Source organism: Hyalella azteca, unplaced genomic scaffold (assembly GCF_000764305.2).
Source record: "Hyalella azteca isolate HAZT.00-mixed unplaced genomic scaffold, Hazt_2.0.2 contig12316, whole genome shotgun sequence".
Classification (NCBI taxonomy): domain Eukaryota; kingdom Metazoa; phylum Arthropoda; class Malacostraca; order Amphipoda; family Hyalellidae; genus Hyalella; species Hyalella azteca.
In genome coordinates, this window is record NW_025942276.1 from 7,428 (window position 1) to 28,747 (window position 21,320).

The window sequence follows — 21,320 nt, forward strand, 5'->3', positions numbered from 1 at the left end:
GCCGTAGGCCTGTCGCCGATTCTTAACATCACAGAACATTCACAGCATTTTGCGGTCTCGAACTCGCAACTCACTGCTACAATTCTGCTTTGCTTAACCGCCCGGCCTCCTAGCCGATTCTGACCAGAAACTGGCGCACAGAGCAGGGATCGAACCCGCGCCTCTCTGCGCCAATTCTGATACTCTGAACTTTAACCACTGGGCTACCCTGTGATTAGAGTGTGTGTATATGTACACACACATGTACAGTGTGTGTACATGTACACAAAGTGTGTGTACATGTACAAGTGTGGCATGTTTCGTTGTGTAGATGCTTTTGGTTTGTTTGAGTAGTGGATATGCGTACAAGGGTAGAGGTGGGGGGCCTATATAGTGCTTGTAATTTGGGACTTTCGAATCGATGGTGCTGCCTTGCAATAATGTCTTGAATGAGAGAGTTAGTCGATTGAAGAGCTTTGGGAAATTTATTTTGATGTGGACCAAGTTCTACGCGTTTTCTGAAGGAATACTTGGCTTATTGTGAGGTTCATACATTGTTCGTGATCGTGCAGTGCTCTTTAGGGTATGAAGTCGTTCCGGTGTGTGCTTGCGATGAATATGAGGGCTTTGATTTGGACTTTCCGTTATGGATGCTCTGTATAGTGTTTGTAAGGGTATTATAGGGTATATATGGGGATGATCTTACAAATGCAGGAAAAATGTGCGTTTTGCGTTGGGAGGGAAAAGGATACACGGAATCTGTGTATCTTGAGCATGTTTCTGACAGCTGTTGTTTCTCTGACTGTTATCTGGGACCAAAAATCGCGTGATTTTAAATTTAAGTCTAACTGTTCCTTTGATCATGTATAGGCAGTAGGTGATGTGCATTAAAATTTCTTATGTGTTTTGCCTTCAGATAGGCATGATTTTAAACTTATTTTCTTTTGCCCTTTTGAGCTACTTTTTTCATACATATTTTTCTGTTAAATGCATTTTGTGTTCGTAATGTTGCGTGGGTGTAAAGTACTGCAATATTTTTGTTATGTCATCAATAAACGCTATGTACTTTTGGGGAAGTAGTGACAGGTCGTGTGCGTAGAAGCTGCTGAGGGAAGCCTTCTAAACAATAAACATTAGATAACTTAAGCCCCATTAAGAACATTAAAACAGATAGCCCCAGCTACCACACTGTTAGAAAAATGACCGTTAACGGTAACACCGGCGTTTCAGTGGCCGGTCGGCACGTGAAAAGAAACACCGTTTCACTGTTTTTATTCCAATTTAACACCAGAAATCCGTAAAACATCTGGTAAAAACGGCGAAACAGTTTATTTTCACGGGGCGACCGGCCATTAGGATGCCGGTGGGACCGTTTTTCACCGTTTTTTCTGACAGTGCACTGTGATGAATTTGAGGACCTTTTTCAGTACTTTTTGTAGTTGGGATATTGCCGTTTTAGATAAGGCGTGTAGAGTTATTAGGAGGTCAATGAGAGACGATCTTCCATAGGAATGTGAGGCACAAGGTACGCTTCATGTTGGGTAAGAGGTCTCTCATTTGGGACCTAAAACCGTGTGAAGTGCAATCCTCGGACACTTCCTTTCTTTGTGCATAGATTGGGAGGATTTTATGCTTCGTTCTGTTTGTCCTGATGAACCATTTATTTTTGAATGGGCGATTTTTTTTATTTATATATTGAATGGGATTTTGTGCCTGTTTCGTTGTGTATTTGGGTAGGCATCATTCGGCTGTTATCTGTGTAATGTCGTCTGCAAATTCTATAAACTCCGTGTTGGGGAGTGCAGTTGGATGTCGTGGGTGTAAAAGCTGTACAGAGTGGGTGAAAGACAAGCCCTGAGTGTATAAGGGCACCTGAGTGTAGCTGTGGAGGGGGACTTATGTGCTTACCTATATAGTGATGGATGCTGTTATGTTGGTGAGGCAGCCTGCTGGTGTTTTTGTAAGTCACGGGTGGAGTTTAATTAATATTGTTAGAGTCCGGTGTGCCAAATCTTGTTGAAGGCCGTGGTCACATCCCGGAGTACTATATCAGTAATGTGTCTCCGTGTGTAAGGTGTATGACGAGTGTTTTGTGGAATATGTGGTTAATGCTGTGTGGACTCTGGGTGTTTCCTAAATCCGTGTTGTCTGGTATTGTGGATTATGAGGTATTTGTATAATCTGTCGTTTAGCATTTCATCTGTGAACTTCTTGAACATATCTAATAGCGAGATTGGCTTGTAGTTTTGAACTTGGTTTTGTGAGGTATTAGGTTTAGGGAGAAAAATCATTATGACGTGTTTGAGCGAGCCTGGAAAATAGCCGGCAGTTTTGACATGTTGTATAATGCATATACAGAGCAGCTTGTGTATCATGTTTTTGGGGAGATGTTTGAGCTGGAGGGTTGTGATACCAGAGTGGCCCGGTGCTTTCTTTTTGAATGTTTTCATAGTTTCTTAGTATTGGTCTTGGTAATCTTGGTACTTGTTTGGGACATAGCAGTCCCAGGCCACGATGGATCGCCGCCTCTGATAATCGTTCATCGGCCCTCATTTGGGCCACCTGATGCACGATGCTGTTGCTTGCTTCTCGCCGCTGGTAGTGTTGCAGGAGAGGTCGATCTGGGATTGTGCCCAGGAAAACGTCCAGTTGTCTCTTGAAGGTCTCCAGGGTGAACTCCCCCTCTCTTAGATCCTTTGGTAGGACGTTGAACAGCCTTGGCCCTGCCACGGAAAGTGATCCTTCCCGCAGGGATTGAAATCCGAGTGCTGATCTGTTACGTAATGGGGGATCTTGCACGGTCTCCCCCTTCTCTCGTTGTGATATGTCTCAATCCTGAAGGTCTTGCTCTCGAAGTTTGGCACCATTCCGGTTATCATTTTCCATGTGTACAGAATGACATACCTCTCCCGTCTTCTATGTAGTGAGTACAGACCCAGGCGCCTCAACCTCTCCCAGTAGTTCAACTCTTCCATCCCACTAATCCAGGAAGTGAAGGTTCGCTGGACACCCTCCAGTTGCCGCACTGCGCCGAGTGTGAACGGGGTCCAGAGCTGGCAGCAGTATTCGAGAATTGGTATTACAAGGGCTCTAAAGAGTGTGATCATCGGTTCCGCTTCTCTCGTTCTGAACGTCCGCCAGATCCACCCCATCTGTCGCCTACCTCTTGCGGTTATTGCCGTTACGTGATCACCAAAATTGACCTGAGTATTCATCAACACTCCTAGATCACGAACAAGTTGCTTCTCTTCGATTTACCAGTTGTCAGGTGCTAGGTAGCGGTGCTCCATACCAGCTCTTCCGCTACCTCTGTGTCTCAGAACCTCAAACTTGGTCCCGTAGAACTGTATGTTGTTCACTTGGGCCCAGTCATATACTGCAGAGAAGTCTTCTTGCAACCTCTCGCAGTCCCTCCTGTCCGTTATGGTCATTAGTAGCCTGGTGTCGTCCGCGAATGACGATGCAGTGGCGTGGTTCACAGCCACATCTATGTCGGCGATGTGAATCAGGAAGAGGATTGGGCCGAGTACCGTTCCCTGTGGTACTCCACTCTTCACCCTAGCCTCGCTCGATCTCGAGCCTCCTACAACGACAGCTTGTAGTCTTTCTGTTAGGAAGCTGTGGATCCATGCCAGCAATTCGCCTCCGACTCCCAGCAGTCTTAATTTTCTGAAGAGCACTCCATGGTCAACTTGTCAAACACTTTCACGAAGTCCAAGTACACCACGGTCACCCCGGCCCCCTCCTCCAGCATGGCCAGGTTTTGTTGGTGATGCTCCAGTAACTGAGACAAACAGGAATGATTTCGTCTAAAACCGTGTTGCCTTCTGTTGAAAAGGTCAGCGTCTTCCATGTACTTCGCCAAACTTCTGGCAACAACCTTCTCAAATACTTTGATTACGTGTGATGTTAATGTAACCGGCCTGTAATTTTGGGGTTTGTCTCTTGAACCCTTTGTAGATAGGGGTAATTAGCCCTAATTTTAGGTCACTTGGAACATTTCCTTCTCTCAATGATGTTTTCCAGAGCAAAGTCAGAGGGACCTTTAGTGCACCGACACATTTTTTCGGTAATACTATAGGGACCCCATCTGGCCCGGGAGCCGAGTACGTAGATAATTCTTGGATACTCCTCTGTAGATCCGGCGTTTCAAACTCAATGTTCATCAGCTCCCGCTCCCCTGGAAGTTCTTGAATGACTCCAATTTCGTTCTCCTATCCTGAGTATCGGGGTTCGCTGAATACTTTTTCGAATTGAGCTCCCAGAAGTTTGCATATGGCCTGGTCATCTCCAAAAAGGACATCGTTATTTTTCAGAGGCCCCACTGAGGCTCTGATTTTGGCCTTTGACAGGGCATATTTAAAGAAATATTTGGGATTCTCTCGAATGGCAGACACCGCTTGCGCCTCTGCAATTTGTTGCTCGGCCTCGTGTGAGTCCTGCAACTGTCGTTCAGTTTCGTTAATTTTAACCTTTCGATGTTCCAGCATCCGCCTCTCTATGTTACTGGAGGCGGCCGTTATCCGTTATCTGGTTGTTCAAGCTCGCTCGTTTTCTCATGAGGATCCGTCTGTCCTTCGTAATTATGCGGCGTTTGGGGGGTCGTTTTTCCCGGCGTGCGACGCACGCATATCTGCAGTAATACTTCGCACAGTTGGTTGTACATTGATTCGGCATTTAATTCCAAGAACTCAGATCTCCAGTCAATTTTAAGGAGTTCATCCCAATGGCCTCCCAGTCTGTTCTTCGATGATGAAAATTTAGCCCAGCAAGCCCCTCTCGAGGTATAGGTCTTGGCTGGGTTACCCTCTCAATTGTTGTCTTGACCACCACTAGTCGATGGTCAGTTAGTGTAGTCTCCTCAACACGAATATCAGCAACCAGTTCTTCATTGCTGGTGAAGAATAGATCCAGGATACTATGTTCTCTTGTTGGCACCAAAACCTGTTGGCTTAGCAAGTGCTCCCTAGCGAATCGAAGTAGTTGTGTTGCCTGGTTTCTGATTTGATTTCTGCGCCGTTCTACACAGTCCAAGTTTGGCCATCGTATGTGTGGTAGTTTAAAATCTCCCGCAACCACAATATTTGGGAAAGGTTCACCCAAGTTGGCCACCTCTGTTTCTATTCTATCGAGAGTTTCATTGAATTTTTCAGGCGGGCAGTCAGGCGGTCGGTATACGATAACTATGCACAGATGGAGATGGGGAATGTATAGTATAAAATGTTTCACATATCCATTGGAACCTAAATGCAGGGAAACTGTATTTGCCGCGAGAAAGTTTCTGAGGTAGACTATAGCGCCTCCTTTTCTTCTCCCTTCTTTTCGATCTACTCGGTAATGTTGAAAGCCTTTCATCTCGATATCTCCATCTTGGATATCTTCTCTTAGGTGTGACTCGGTTAAGGCAAGCATGATTATTCCTTCTGTCTCAGCAATTTCTTTAAGTACGCCGATCTTGAGGCGTTTTCTTCTTGGGAAGAGTGATCCTCTATGTTAGCTATCATGATGCTAGACTCTTCCCTTCCTTGCGTCCTTAGTTGCTATAACACTGCTCTGCCAGAGGTCTCTGGCTCCGCAGCTGTTGCATTTGTTGCTGTGATTTCAGCTGTTGTTCGTGCAATGTCAACAGCTGCTGCATTTGTTGTTGAATCTGATCTACTTGCCTCTGTAGGCCTAAAAAATTGCTGCGCTTGATATCGAGTCCTGTTTGTTCTTCTTCACTCCGGTAGGTTGTGTTGGCCGGCGCGGAAATTTTTGGAACTGTCCTGTTCCTTTGATTTCGATAGATTCGCCCTTCCCAGGTCTGATTTTTTAACCATGTAATTTTTTTCTAATTTTTGGGGTTTGGCAGTATAATATATCCTGTGTTCCGAGGAGGAACTATCAGGGTCACGTCTCTCTTCGGCATTACCTCTCAACTGCAGATTGAGTTTAAGGTGGTGAAACCGACAGGAATCTCGTTTGCAAGCTACATTTTTAATAGTATTCCAGCATAGGAACGGATGGTAATATTGACAGTCTCTCCCGTTTTTGCATCCGCGTTGGTTTTTGCTTCCAAATGTAGCAAATTTTCGACAGATCTTAGGGTGAGAATAGTTACCGTTCATTTCATTCTCCCAATCGCACTTGCCCTGAAGATATCTCCAGCAAACGCGTTTCTTAACAGTTAAATGCTCCTTGTTCGAGGCATTTAAAGAGGAAAGGGGAGGGGCAACGCTACGGTCAGGGGTCGGGGTAGGCGGAGCATATCGGGCAGTAGTGAGGGATGCGGAGGAGGAAGTAGAGGGAGTGAGTGGAGTTGAGGGAGTAAGGGGAGTTGAGGAAGTGAGGGGAGTTGAGGGTAGCCGCGTCTTAGTGACGCGGCTCAACAGAGAGACCCATTCATGATAGGCCTTCTTCTCTCGGACGCTTGAACTGTTTGCACACTCTCCATGGCTTCTTTCGCCCACCCCTCGTTCATAACGCATTTTCTACACATGAATGATGTTCTCGTTTTTAAATACCTTGCAAGTTGGTATTCTGAAAGTAGTGAACATTCGAAGGGACAAAATTGTCTGTATGTGTTACATTTTAGTGCCAATTGTCCAAAATTACATTTGTTGCATTCCAGACATTCTCCGGCAGGTTTACTAACACAGACTTTGGCTGCCATGTTTCTCAATCAATTGATAACTCACTCACTTTTTACTGATTTTACTTAATTCCAGACTATTCACTGCAACACTTCAGTATAGTATGAGTCAACAGAGTTAAATCGTACTCAATTTTTTTCTCAGCCAATCGTTACCCGCACTCAATTTTTAATGACTGTACTCAGTTTTTTCAATCAATTGTTACTTGCACTCAATTTTTACTGACTTTACTTAATTCCAGACTATTCACTGGAACAGTTCAGTACAGAATGCAATAACACAGTTGAACCGGCAAAATTAAATGTAGCCGGCGGGACCGCGCACGACACCGAACGTCCGTTCGCCACGCAGCCACAAACAACACTCCAAGTTTGCTGAAGTTCATTAATGGTGACGGGTGGGAAGTTTGCAGGATGAAGTCGGGTAAGGTTTCAGTGACTGTATGAAAGAATGAGGTGTGTATTGTTTTTACGTGGTCTTGTATGGTGTGGATGTGTTCGTTGTCAAAGCCTTCGTTGTTGACGTCGTTCTGCGTGAAAATGTCTTGGGAGTGCTTGCGCAAAATGTTTATTTTTCTTCTTGAGGGTCCTCTTGTACATTGTATTGTTTTAGGTATGGGACAGCTTGCTTTGTGTTAGAACCTAGCATGCGTATTAAGGAAGACCATAATTTTTGGGGATCTGTTTGTGTTTTCGAAGTGTTGATGAGGTCTTGCCATCTTTGTGCTCTGAGGTGTCTGTAGGCTGTGTGTAGTTGCCTACTTTGATGTAGGCAACTTGATTTACTACTGTAGGCAACAGATGTAGTTGCCATTGTGATGGCAACTACGGCCATCATTGATGTAGGCAATGCTATTGATGGGCCGTGGGTGTGAATGTATGAAAGATTGACTTGATATTTTGCTTGTATGGGTAATGTTTTGTGAGTGGGCTTGATACCAAGAATGATGCGGAGTGTTATGGTGGGAATGGAAGTTTCAGCGGCATTCTATCTGTATTTTGTCTAATTTTTCAAGTGTTTGTCTATTACTGCTAGTGTGGGGCTGGATTGTCAGAGTTTGCGTGCTGTAATAGGTTTAAGGTTCAGGTTGCTCTATCGAAGGAAGGGTGTGATGTATATTGTTCCTATTGTGATGGGTCATTGTTGAGTGCTAAATGTGATGACGATCATGTCCGTGTGGAAGTTTTTGTGAAGTATTAAATGGGATGTTTCCATATTGCTTCGCCGATACTATTCTATTGCTATTATGGGATACTATTTTATTACTAATGCTCCGCAAGCGTGTAATGTATTGTCTATATTGCAGCTGTGAACGTTGCAGTTTAATATCTTGAGCGGAGTATTGTTGTCAGTAAGAAAGTGATCGCTGATTAGTATTATGTCGGAATAAGTATTGTTTTATATGTTTACTAATGTAAATATTTTGTCATGCCTGTGTCTGACGTTGGGTTGTAGTATTTATAGTTTGGTTTATGGAATTATTTTGGGAGATGGTGTTTAGATATTGATTGCATCGTATATTTATTAGTTATGGTTGAGTACCTGTCAATTTTTAGGATGATCTCTGAGGAATGATGTTAATTGTAGGTCTGTTGAATTTTAGTATGTTGCGTCGCAAATAGTCCAGGTCCTTCGCCGAGAGCTTCAGTCGAAGGTTCTTTGTCCTCAGTTCGTCAAGGTACCAGGTGCTGCGAGGGAACCAGGTGTTCAGGGATTGGTTTCAGGTCATTGCCACTCCTGAATGGTCTAACGGATATTATTTCGACGGCACTGAGAGAGAAAAATCCTCGTACCGATCGTTACTTATTTTTTGTTTTCTCTGGTTTCGTTCTTCCTAATGGATTTTGGTTATCGAGCGTAGGGTGTCGTTCTTGGAGGTTTCCTAGTCCGCATGTGGTCCTGTTAGGTTTGGCGAGGACGGCCTCATGACCTCGTCGTTTATAAATTCAGTTATGCGGTCTAAGTTGTTTACTGTCCAAGTAAGATTTGTTCACATCGTGTTTTTGGAAAAATTTAAATAAGTTGGCTGAGTCACGATCGAGGTAAGTAGCATCGATGCCGTAGTTTGCTTTCACTGATTTCGAGAAAGTTAATTCGAATCATTCCTGTCGTGCAAGGTGAGCAATTGTAGCTCCTAGTATTATTGCAGTCAATTTGAATTGAATTGTATTGGTCAGAGTGAGAAAGTGTTGGGGATGTTGGTCTGTTGAATTTCATGCTTCACTATTTGAGCGTATGTTTATTGTGCTTTTTCCGTCTTTTGTCTAATGTTTTTTTTTCAGATGGTTTGCTTCCTGTATGGGCAGTTGGCGTCAAGTGTTCGGTGATCTTGGTGGCAATTGAGGCATTTTTATGAGTAATGATGATCTGATCGAGTGCATGTGTGTGCTCGTCGGATGCGCATTATGGGTAGAATGGTGTGGTGTCGGTTCGTCAGTGAGTCGTATTAAATAATATTGAAATCTACAAAACAATCAAGAAAACAACACATATACAAAAGTATTATAGTAGACCAATATGAACTACGAATACGCTTGAGAGTTTATACATTAATAAATTCGTATTTCCAAAAAAAATCTTTGCAAACAACTCACAATGCGTAATGTTTAAGAAGGACACACAGCACATGCACATGACAAGGAATCAATCTAACACGGGATGAAATTTTGCAAAATTCTATGCCATGAACCTGACTACAATCGTTCGCTGATTTCTGAGACTATTTTTATTCGTCATATATTACTCACACTCGAAAACTATAGTTATGCAGACTCTAAAACTTTATAGTTGAAACAAATGTGCGAGGGACTGTGGGAGAGCTTAACTCCCACCTTCATCAGAACTCGTGAAATAGTAGCCGTGTTGCTACCACCCTGCAATCTTATCTTTTACCATTGAAAGAAAAGATCTCTATCAATCGAAACAGCTCTGGTCGGCATTCAAAGATTTCTGATCGCCATATTAGAGGACAGCGAGCCAGCTAGATTTGTGCAGAATCAAATAAGCATTTATTCAATCCAGTTTTTACTAAATCCGGTAATCTGCTATCTTTACGATACTTAACTGTTGCAAATTGGTATGAAAACTGGCGTTGGAACATATGGAACGGTTACTTTCGTCTCAACATCATCGAGAATTTGTTGTGTGACTCGATCACCAGGTACTCTCCACCAGCACATGTAGCGACTTGAAGGAAGTCCTCCACGGTATGAGGCATCATGAAGTTAAGCTAATCTGCATAACCTTGTCTAGGAAATATTTCTTAGCTTAATAGTGATGTTTCGTTGAAATATTAACGAGTGCTGACGTGAGAAGACAGGTTCGTCTTGCTTCACTGATGATTTGAAACAATTCTTCGTTCTGTTCTAAGAACATCGTATAGTGGAAGTGGCAAAGCCACAGAAAAAATTGTAACCGTCTGTTTCAAATAGTTATTGCAACTGCAGGTATACCAGAGCAGGTATACCTCTGAATTAATCGATCTAAATAAGACTCTGTAAGGCATTATTATTTAAGAGTTAATTCTTCAGTTTCCAGTCGGTAAGTAAATAAATGTACTTATGCCAGGGATCTATTAAACTCCACGCCCAAAAAGCTCGCTCAATCTTGTTAGACGGGGACAATGGACAATGCGTGTGATGATTTTCGATTTTTTACTGAGGGTGCAACTCAATTAGCACGAGAATCGAGTTCACTTTTGCAGTACAAGGGCCGTACTGATGAAACTTGCCAAATTACCCTTAGCGTTATAAGTACACGTAGCGGTCGAGTTTTAGGGTGTTTGGTGGGTTAAACTTGAAAAGTCGTCAGTGATAGGCTCACAGATTTAAGAATATTTAACTTAACACATTGTATGGTCCAAGACCTATTAGCTAGATCACAACTCACCAGATGTTTGATTTTTGGCGTACGTCTGAATTTCGGTGTTGGTCTGCAACTCATAGGACGCCAGCTGCAAGCCGAGGGCCTCGCACCGAGTCTTGGCCTCGCAGAACGCGAAACCTTGGGTGGGGTCAGGACGTTGCACAAACGCGACGCAATGTCCGGCTATTATTTTATTGCAGCAAGTCAGCTTTTGCGGCATCAGTCCAGGGTTGTACGGGGTTTTGTCATCATCTGAAAATAAGGCAAAGTAATCCATCATCAATCGCGGGTCATCACCTTCCTAGATTAGTCCGCGATAAGTGAAGTCCGAGATGGAGAATTTATCATACTGGCGATACGTATACGAGTATTTATATTGTAATCGCATAGTAAATTATTATTGTTTCACGAGTTTATATAATAATTCAATTATTACTTTTTCTATATTTTTCGCACAATTTTCGATACATTTTTCTCTAAATACCAACCGATCGACTTCCTCGGAAATCCGCTAAATAACAAAAATACTTGAATGATTATTCCTATAGATATCACTGGTGAACAGAGAAAAAGGTACTGAAATAATTTTTTGTAGGTTGGAAAGCATTTTTGCATCTAGATACAATACTGGCTTGGTTATTTCCTAATTTGCCTAGTTTTTTATATACATACTCGCATTTTTAAGCAAAAAATAATTACATATGCATATATGTTTATTATTTCAAACGAAACAGCTAAATGTTTGCGGTGCTTGAGGAGTGAGTTTTTATGGAAGAGAGTTTTGTGAAAATTGTGAGTTTTTATGGAAGACAAACGTGATTGCCAACATTCTGATGGATACTGTTTTGTCTGTCAGGTAGTCTGAAATTGTTTCTGTAAAGGTTGGGCGTAGGTTTTGTTGTTTAATTTTGAATTGAAGTCCGGGAGCCAAACCTTATCGGAGACTTTGTCACAGCGCGATCGAGGTATTATTTATAATATATGCGTAGTGTGTCGAGCAAGGTGTATAACGAGCGCTTGGTGGAATGTGCATGGCTAATGTGCATGGCCTTTTGGTGTTCCCTGAAATCAAACTGTCTAGTGATGTGAATGGAGAGGTGCTCATATACTCTTTTGTTCACTATTTTATCCAAGAGCTTCCCGTGGATGTCTACTTCCCGTGGATGTCTAATAGTGAAATCAGGTTATAATTTTGCACTTCGTGATGAGATGTGGCGGGTTTTGAAAGGAAGATCATTATGACATGTTATTGTGAGTCGAGGAAATAACCAACGGTTATCGAAGTGATTGAATATGTACAGCAGGTAATGGATCATTATTTAGAATAGGTGTTTGAGTCGGAGGGTTTTGTTGCATGTGGAACCCTGGTCTTTCTGTAGAAATATTTTCAGTGGATGCCGCAGTTCTCCATTGGTTATCGGTGGGAAGGCTACTAGGTGGAGTCGAGTAAGGTCGCCATGATTGTATGGTGAAAGAGGTGTATGTTGTATTTCCGGGATCTTTTACGGTGCGGATGTGATCGATGTCAAAGTCATCGTTGTCTGCATGTGCCGCTGTGTCGTTCTGAGCGTATATGTCCTGCCAGCGTTGGTGGAAGATATTTTTGTTGTTCTGTTGTGTCGTATTGGAAATTTTTGTGTTTGAGGTATGGGACATTATATATGTTTGGTGTCGTATCCTAGCATGCGCCTTGGGGAAGACCAGAATTTTTTGTGATCTGTTTTGTGGCCTGTGAAATGCAAATGAGGTCCGGCCATGTCTGTGTATGAAGGAGTCTGAATGCTATGTGTAGTCGTTGGCATGGGGTCATGAGTTATCTGGTAAGCGCCAGTGCTGGATGCATTAAAGTGTAGCTTGATATTATATATGCTGTTTAAGTAAAGTTTCGTGTTTGGATATGATGCTTGAAATGATGCGGGGGATATGGGGATATGTGGGGGATAGAGGTCCAGTTGTTCCAGCATGTGTCTATTTATTTTAATGAAGGGTCTGGTTATGGGGGCTATTATTGGACTGTGGTCTGAATGTTGTGGAATAGATCCTGATTATATATGAGTGTTGTTGAATGCCTCCTGTTGCTTATGACTCTGTCTAGTGATGACGAGCTGCTGTGGGTGATGAGAGTTGGAAAGTAGGGTCGATGTGGGTACATTGCGCTGGTCATCAGTGTGTGTAATTGTCTTCCTATAAGGTTGGAGGAGCTGTTTCCTAGTATTGTGTGTTTTTGCGTTTATGTCTGCTAGTAGGTAAACGAGCTAGGGGCTTGCCAAATCTGTGTATGTGTTAATCTGTGAAAGTCTGTATACTTGATTTAATCTGTACGCGGTGGGGTGTGTGTTGCGTTGCTCCTATAGTGATGGGAGTGTCAATTGTAATTGCGAGCATTTAGATGTGAAAATTTTTGTTAACGTTTGTAAGGTATATCATATATGAGTCTCCTAATGGCTATGTCAGCACGGAGTGTAGTGCATTTTCATTATTGCAGCTACTCGGATGAACATTGTAGTTGAATATTTTAAGTGTGGTATTGTCATCCGCGATAGAGAGTTCATTAATGAGTACTGACTGGCCCAATGTGGTTGTAGATGTTCGCAAGAGTGGATCTGATGTTGGTCCAGTATCGGATGTTGTGTTGTAGTATCTTTCACGCGAGGACTGAGAGATAAAGTTTATTAATGGAGGGTGTATCTTCAGTCTGTTACGTTTCAGATAGTAGCGTACTAATGAAGAGTCAGCGCCCTGCATCAAAAGCTTCAGTCCGTATTCCTTCTTTCTTTGTTCTTATGTTGCTTATGACTCTGTCAGTTCGTCATTGTCGAACCAAACGCTATATGACTCCGGAGGGATTTCAATATGGTATTATGAGCTGCAAAATAGTTTGATGGGGATTGGTTCGCCGATTCAGGGTCCTGAGATAAATTATTATTTTTAATGTTCTTCCATGATCTTAATTTTCCTAGGGTGACGGTTTTCAATGTGAGTAATTGATGTCGGGGATGGAAGGTCGTTCCTACGGTGTCGTCGGTCGTTGGTTCTGGAGATATATGTGGTGATGATCGTCTGAGGTCGTCATTTTCAATGAATTTGGTCCTAGAGTTAAAGCCGTTGTCTGGGGCTTGGCCTCACTTTGGTTAATATATTTAAGCGGTGTCTTTATCAGGAAAAGCCGCGTTGATGTCGTAGTTAACTTTCAGTGATTTCAATACGATGCTACCATACCCCTCCTGGCGGGAGAGGCTGGTAATGAGGGCTTCGAGTCTGATACGTAGCTATCAATTTCAGTTGCGACCTGTCAGTCAGCGTCAGGTTATGTTGAGAAATATTCGTTTGTTGGATCGCATGTTTTTCTGTTTCGTATTTTTAATTTTAGTTGTTTTGTTTCGATTTTTGTCTATGTGATTTCAGTTGGTTTCATTATTTTTGTCTGCTATAGGTACAGGTTGCGGCTCTAGTGCGATAGTCGTGGCATTTTTTGTGGTGTTAGTAGCTACAGTGGGTGTAATTGCGGTCTTAGGCGGCGCATTCGGAACAAGAGGGAGTGGGGTATTTGGATTGGTATAAAGGTGGTCTTCTATTTTACAACATTTTAAATGGATAGGTAGGTGTGTATACTGTTCCTGTTCGAATTATAAGGGTGTTATTTTGATGTTTTATATTCACAATACGTTTGTAGGTATGTGGGGGGCTATTGTCGCGTCTGTGGTTACGATTTTAATGATTTGAGTGTAGCGCTTGTTTTTCATTATATCCTGTATGTATAGCCAGTTTTATTGTGTAGTTATTTCTTATTTGATTTCGTCGGTGGTGCGGCGTCATATGTCTCTACTCTGTCTATCTGTCGTACAAAAATGCTCCGCGCCGCTTCATGGTCGGTGGTATGCGATGAAAATCATGTTGATTTTATGAATGAAATCATGTAGATTTTCTTTTAATGATTATGATCTGCAGCTTTTTTGAGGGGTGAGCTTGTCAATCGCAGTCGCGTCATCAGTTGTGGCGTAAAATCAGGTGGCAGCGTCTGTGAGTCAAATTAGTGGGGCACCAATTTCGTAAAAAGTCGTATGGAAAATTCTTAGTAGATTAGTCAGTGTCCTTTCTTGGGTTGGACAAGCTCGTCGGGTTCTGAGGGCAATTAGGAGGGTGCAAAATGGTGGATAGAAAGAGTGGGGAGAGGAAGAGAAATTACAGGTAAATGGTTTTTGAATGGAAAAAATTAAACAGTGGCACGGATAAGAATATGTCACACTTTATTAGTGACACGCACTTACTTCGCAGAGCTGTCTGATCCGAAAGGCGTAAAGAGACCACCATTTAGCAGTACCACATAAGTAGCCGCTAGCTGGGTGGCCCCTGCTTGACCTAAATGAAATTATATCCGAACACACATTAAATCTAAAATATTGTTTTCTCTCTGCGGTCAGCTCACTGACCATTGAAGACGTGACCTGTGTTGTTGCTGTTGCTGAGGAGGCACCCGTCAGAGGAGGACTCGGTGAAGAGAAGGAAGGTGTTTCCGATCCATTCTCCGTTTTGGGGAGCTGTAAACATAAAAAAAATTCAATCCGTTGTTTTCGAATGGGTGCGTGGGGATGAAATTAGGGGCAATGTATTTAGTAGCATTTTTTTGATGATACGGATTTAAAAAATCGTCTCGAGCAATAAGCGAGTCGGATGAACACTTTTAGATTGGTTTAAATACCTGTTCAGAATTATTTTGCTAGTTACTTAGTTTTAAATAAGTTCAATTTGAACATAGCTGCAGGTTCGGCGGCCGGTGGCTGGCTTCCAATATTTTTCTATTAATAAACGATAAAATTTTATTTAGTTGGCGCGCCAGACGTCAAATTAAGGATCGTGAAGCAAAAACACTTAGCAGCTCAGGTGTTTTTATCAGCAAACATGGGGTAACATGGGGCAGCGGCCCCCCCCCCACTTTTTTAAACCAAATTTTCTTTAAAGTTTTAACTGATACGAGGTAGTTCTTTGTTTTGGTTTAAAGTTACAACTAATGAGGAATGTATGATGTGAATTACACGCCTATTACACCTGAATTACACGAAATACACGCTTTTACAGTTCAAAATAAGAAAAATGTTATAAAAATATTACATTCATTCATTTATTAACAACTTAAAAAAAATCATATCCTTAACTTGAAAAAAATATATTAGTGGTTTTGAAAATTTGTCACTGACGTGAAAACAATATTTGCTCGACATAAAAATATATAACCTTGGCTTGAAAAATATACCCTTGCCTTAAAAAATTCATCCATGACATGAAAAAATGTATACTTGACTAGAAAAAAAATATTTACTTGAGCAGAAAGACTTCGTTCCAGTTTCGTCCATAATTCAGATATTATGTGCAGGGAATTCGTACTTAATCGTGATTTCAGCCAACACCATAAAAACTCAGCAACTTTTGGTTCATTGGTATTAGCTGAAATCAAGTTTTGGCAAGGCATGAGTGAATAACTCGTTAGGGGGACATATATATAAATACGCATAACTAGAAACCAGAACCTGCTGCCTTGAGGTGGTAAATCGAAAAAAAATCTTACAATATGAAATGTAATTTGTAATTCAAAAAGCTAGTCATGGTTTTTAAGAGCTCATTGAGACAAATCTAATGATGTATAACACAAGACTTCACCAAGGGGTATTGAGCAAACCATGGGCGCTTTGCTTCGTCACACAGGCGTGCCCGTTGCCCCACTAGGTATCATTTCAATTTATATCGTGTCAACATTTTATTATTAAAGCTAATAATGAATAATGGCTAAACTTGAACTCAAAATTATTCCTATAAAAAATAATTTCAAAATATAATTCACAGTAATCGAAACAGTTTTATTTAGCAGAAAAAAAAAACTTTTATCTGGGCTAAAACAGTTATTCGCAAATGACTTATCAACGCAAATACTTAGCAAAACGTAAATCTGTATACTTTAGCGCAGTGAAACTGTCGACCGGCGGTAGAGAACACGGGTTCTGAGGGCAAGGAGGGTGCAAAATGGTGGATAGGAAGAGTGGGGGATAGGGAGAGAAATTACAGGTAAATGGTTTTCGAATGGAAAAAAATCACACAGTGGCACGGATAAGAATATGTCACACTTTCCTAGTGACACGCACTTATCTGGGCTAAAACATATCCCTGGTACTTGATACTTGGCATAAAAAAACATATCCTTAATACTTGGCGGGAAACCCGCTATGGGCCCGTGACCCCCAATGGTCCCTCTGCCCCATGTTATCCTAAAAGTAAGTGGTTGGCCTATCATAGGTGACAGCTGATCATTCAACCACTATTACCAGTATCTACTTACTTCCTGCCGCACCTGATATCAGTTTCTAGTCAGCACCCTCCGCACATTAATATAATAAGTAAAAGGAATAGAGTCACATGTTATAAGTACTTATATTGTCAGTCTGCTTATATCGCAAGTTCACAAGGAATTTAAAAGCAAAGAAAACACCAAGCAAATTCACCATATACATATTGAAATATCGATATGGTGAATTTGCTTGGTGTTTTCTTTGCTTTTAAATTCCTTGTCACATGTTATATTTTGAAGTCATTGCTGGATCGTGTGATTGTGTTAGGTTTCCTTGATAACATGGATGACATCGTCATATAGCGGTTTCAGCGTTTAGTACGCCGTAGGCCTGTCGCCGATTCCTAACATCGCAGAACATTCACAGCATTTTACGGTCTCAAACTTGCAACTCACTGCTACAATTCTGCTGTGCTCAACCGCCCGGCCTCCTTGCCTATTCTGACCAGAAACTGGCGCACAGAGCTGGGATCGAACCCGTGCCTCCCTGCGCCAATCTTGGTACTCTGAGCTTTTAACCACTGGGCCACGCGTGGTTAAACAATCTGCTACACAATCTGCTCCATCCTATTGTTGTGGCTTTACTATTATTTTCACTTGAGATTCATATTCGCTTCTATTTGTCATAATATTGGTTCAGCTTTGTATTCCCTCTGACTTTACAATGTCTCAGCTATGTATTTAGTATGACATTGTTATTGAATTCTCATGTAGTAAAGAAGGTTATAGACTTCTTCTATATTTAACGCAGTCCAAAAGATGAAGAAGTCTAAAACCCTCTTTGAAGCAAAATTTATAGATCACGCCAGAGTCTTAATTGAAGACTCTTTCTTTGAAGGGACCGTAGCTGTGTATAATTCGGGATTTGACGTTATTGTCAAGGGTGTCACATAGTCTGATGAATTCATCACGGATCTTGAGATGAAGTTGCTCGATTTTAGTACTTCGAGACCTGGTTTGGATGCGAGCTTTTCTCAGGTGGCAGTAAAAACGGCTGCTCAATGTAGTTGAAGTCATACCAATTACTCCAATGTAGTCCAAAAGACGAAGAAGCCTACAACGTTCTTGGAAGCAAAATTTATAGCTCACACCAGATTATTGAAGAACTTCTTTTTCGAAGGGGCCGTTGCTGCCTATGGTTCGGGGTTTGACGTTGTTGTCATGGGTGTCACGGAGACAGTTGAATTCATCACAGGTCTTGAGAGGAAGTTGCTCGATTTTGATACCATGAGACCTGATCTGGTTGAGACCTATAAATATATATATCTATAGAGCTTAGTTCAAATGCCACTTGCAGTTCATATCCCCTCGACATTGTAAGTAGATATATTTGTCTGCTCATGTTTACCCTTATCCTTGTATGTTTTCATATGATAATTTATCTTTTAGTATCTTCAATTGGAATTTTAGTTTGCTAATTGTTTGTACCTGGGTTTTAGGATTTTAAACTGACGATTTAGCTGGACTTCAAAACGTTTGCTCTCATAAGAAATGGTGAATTTTTGGCTGTTATAATTGCTTTTAAATTATTGCTAAATAAGGAGTCATGTCGTAGACAACTTACGAGGCGTCATGACGTAGACAACTTACGATGCGTCATGACGTAGACAACTTACGAGGCGTCATGACGTAGACAACTTACGACGCGGCATGACGTAGACAACTTACGAGGCGGCATGACGTAGACAACCTCAGCAGGCGCGTCACCGCAGTCCTGCTCGTCCTTGACGTCGTACTGAACGCTGTCACTGGCGTAGCAAGATCCGTTGATCTTGAACATGGTAGCATCTGAGGAGTAAGGATTACGACAGTCCATCTTGCATGAATCAAACATACATTAAGAAACTATTATTATTTACCTTTATTGCAATCCAAGAGACATGAACTAAAATAACATCCAGTTCATCGAAATAGAACAAACTTTCGTGGAAAAACTTACACGAATCGATATTATATGAATTGAACTTATATGAATCAAAGTCACATAACTCACACATACACGAATCATACATAAGTAAATGAAAGTTGAACGAATAAAACATATATGAACAGACATCCCCAAGATAACATACATAAATCCAACATATATGAATCCAACATAAAAGAAAATAACACTCATAAATCGAACGTACATGAATCAAACCTGGAAGGTTAAAAATGTCACAATAAACTATTTGAAATGTATTTTCATGAATCGATTTAATCAAATTAAGCATGCTGAATAAAATTATTTGATATAACGTACATTTAATAATCCAAATTTCATCTAATCCACATGAATTAAACACTCAAAATCTTACATAATTGAGTCAAACGACGTGCATCAAACTTACCTGAACCAAACTTCAATGTACTAATTTTGAAAGAATCAAATATGTATTCTTGAATCGAATCATGTGAATCAAACATACAGTACATGCGTCTAGCGCATATGATAATAATTTATAGAGCAACCGGAGGTAAATACCACTTTAGAGGCACTCATTTTACAACATGAATCGAATATGTACTAAAGTAATATTGTCCGATGTATTGTATTTAGCTCTACATGAAGATCAGGTTATGTGACTAAGGTCGTGAAGGATAAGTAAGACACATGTGTCTGATAACATATCTTATATACGGAGTGGTTATAGAGGCGTACGATGTAGAGGTATAAGCTACGACGGCGACCGTAAGGTCGGAGAACTCAACTGAAGCGTTGCATCGCGAAGCGCTTTTCAACTACTGCGTGGGGCTTTACTCAAAGTTGCTGGCCCTGATGTAGCCTTCGCTTCCGCCCACTACTAAGGTCTTGATCGCGTGATATATCACGTGTCTTCCAGATGCTGACTCATGTCATCAATCTCTATCAGGTCAAGTGAATATTACGTCTCAATTACATATAATTTTAATGATTATAATGAGACGCCAGATTTACACCGGACAATATTCACGAATGAAATTAGCATTCATAAAAATTAATTTCAGTATATTAATACAAATAATGATAAACATGAATTATTATAATTTCATAATTAATTATCATTATTTCAGCAATAATAAGGATTTATTGCAATTCACTACGATCAAATAAGCCTAAACTTACGTAGCAAATTACATGAATCTAAATCATACGAATAAACCATACGTAAATTCAACATACACCAACTAAAGATACTCAGAGCACGATTAAACAAAAAACACTCATTGAATAAAAATTTGCATACATACAGCATACGTGAATCCAACTTAAATGAATACAACATACATGAATAAAACATGCTTCAGTCACACGTGCAATAAACTTATTTGGATACAAATCTGACTATTATTATTTTTACTATTATTATTATTATTCTATAGAGCGGTTATCGTGGCGTCTGGTTCATGCGAACTTCGAAAGCGCCTTACACATAAGTTTATTAGCGATCAAAATAAATAGACACGAGGAAATAGTTAATAGTATTATGCGAAATAGCCTACGAAACCCCTGCAACGGTAAAGCCGATGTTACGGAAGCCGGCAGACTGTTACAGGTTTTGGCGACGGCGACCTTAAACGCTCTGTCACCGGCGGTAGATAAATTATACGCATTTGATTCTACAGACGTGTAGATGGAACGACGAGGTCCGCTGTTGGTAACGAACTCAGTTGTCTTCTAGAGGGTATATGTTACACGCGCTGCAGACGTTCCGTGAGATATGAAGGCGCCTGACCATGAAGGCATCTGAACGTCAGAACAGAGACAATGAACTGCGTGCGCTATACTGCATGCGCAACCAGTCAAGATCGCGTAATATCGGCAACCTGTGGTCGAATTTTTGCTTTTTGCACACGAGTCACGCAGCAGCGTTCATTACAGATTGCAGTTTATTTAGTGCCGTGGTCGGAAGTCCATGAAGGGTTGCATTACCATAGCCCAATCTGGTCAAAACGAGCGTCACCAGGATTGTGCTCGAGAGATGGCGTCAGGCAATTCATATTTGTCGCAGAGCACCAAAACAAGCGGTGGTGACTTTGGCAATGTGATTGTTTATCGAAAGTTGCTAGTCCAACAGAATGTCCATGTTACAAACCGAAGACGCAGGCATGCAGAGGGTTGGCCAGAAGCTGATGCATGCGCCAAGCAGTCGCAAACCAAATAAAGTCCGTTTTTAATGCATTTAGCTGGAGCCGGTTGGAACGCATCCAGTCTGAGTCTGCGTCCATGCAGACAGACATCCGGTCCTTAACGCTACAGCGTCACTCGGCACACAGTAACCATAAATTTGGGTGTCGTAGGCGAGTACCAAGCGGATGAAAACCAGGTGAATCATATATGTCCAACACATCGACAGGATTTAACAGGAAGAGGATCATGCCGCGAACTGACCCTTGTGGTACGTAGCAAGAGACAACGGCGTTGAAGAAATGTTCCCACGTCGGAATCTATTGCTGAGAACTGATGAAGCGAATTTATTTGGTATTAAAATCACTTGTTTACTTAAATCGCAAGCTAACCAGAAATTTAAAATCAAAGACAATAC

At 41.4% G+C, this 21,320-nt stretch overlaps 1 protein-coding gene across 1 annotated transcript in view; it reads right to left on the reverse strand.

Annotated features, from left to right (window-relative positions):
* Positions 1-6,201: 6,201 nt before the first annotated feature.
* The window catches only part of LOC108669922, a 42,729-nt gene continuing 27,610 nt past the window's right edge, over positions 6,202-21,320 (reverse strand). The window contains exons 5-8 of the mRNA XM_018157364.1: positions 18,481-18,600; positions 14,906-15,013; positions 10,500-10,727; positions 6,202-6,329 (exon numbers count right to left, since the gene is read on the reverse strand). Of these exons, the coding sequence (XP_018012853.1) occupies positions 6,202-6,329; positions 10,500-10,727; positions 14,906-15,013; positions 18,481-18,600 (584 nt within the window). The remainder of the gene's footprint in view (positions 6,330-10,499; positions 10,728-14,905; positions 15,014-18,480; positions 18,601-21,320) is intronic.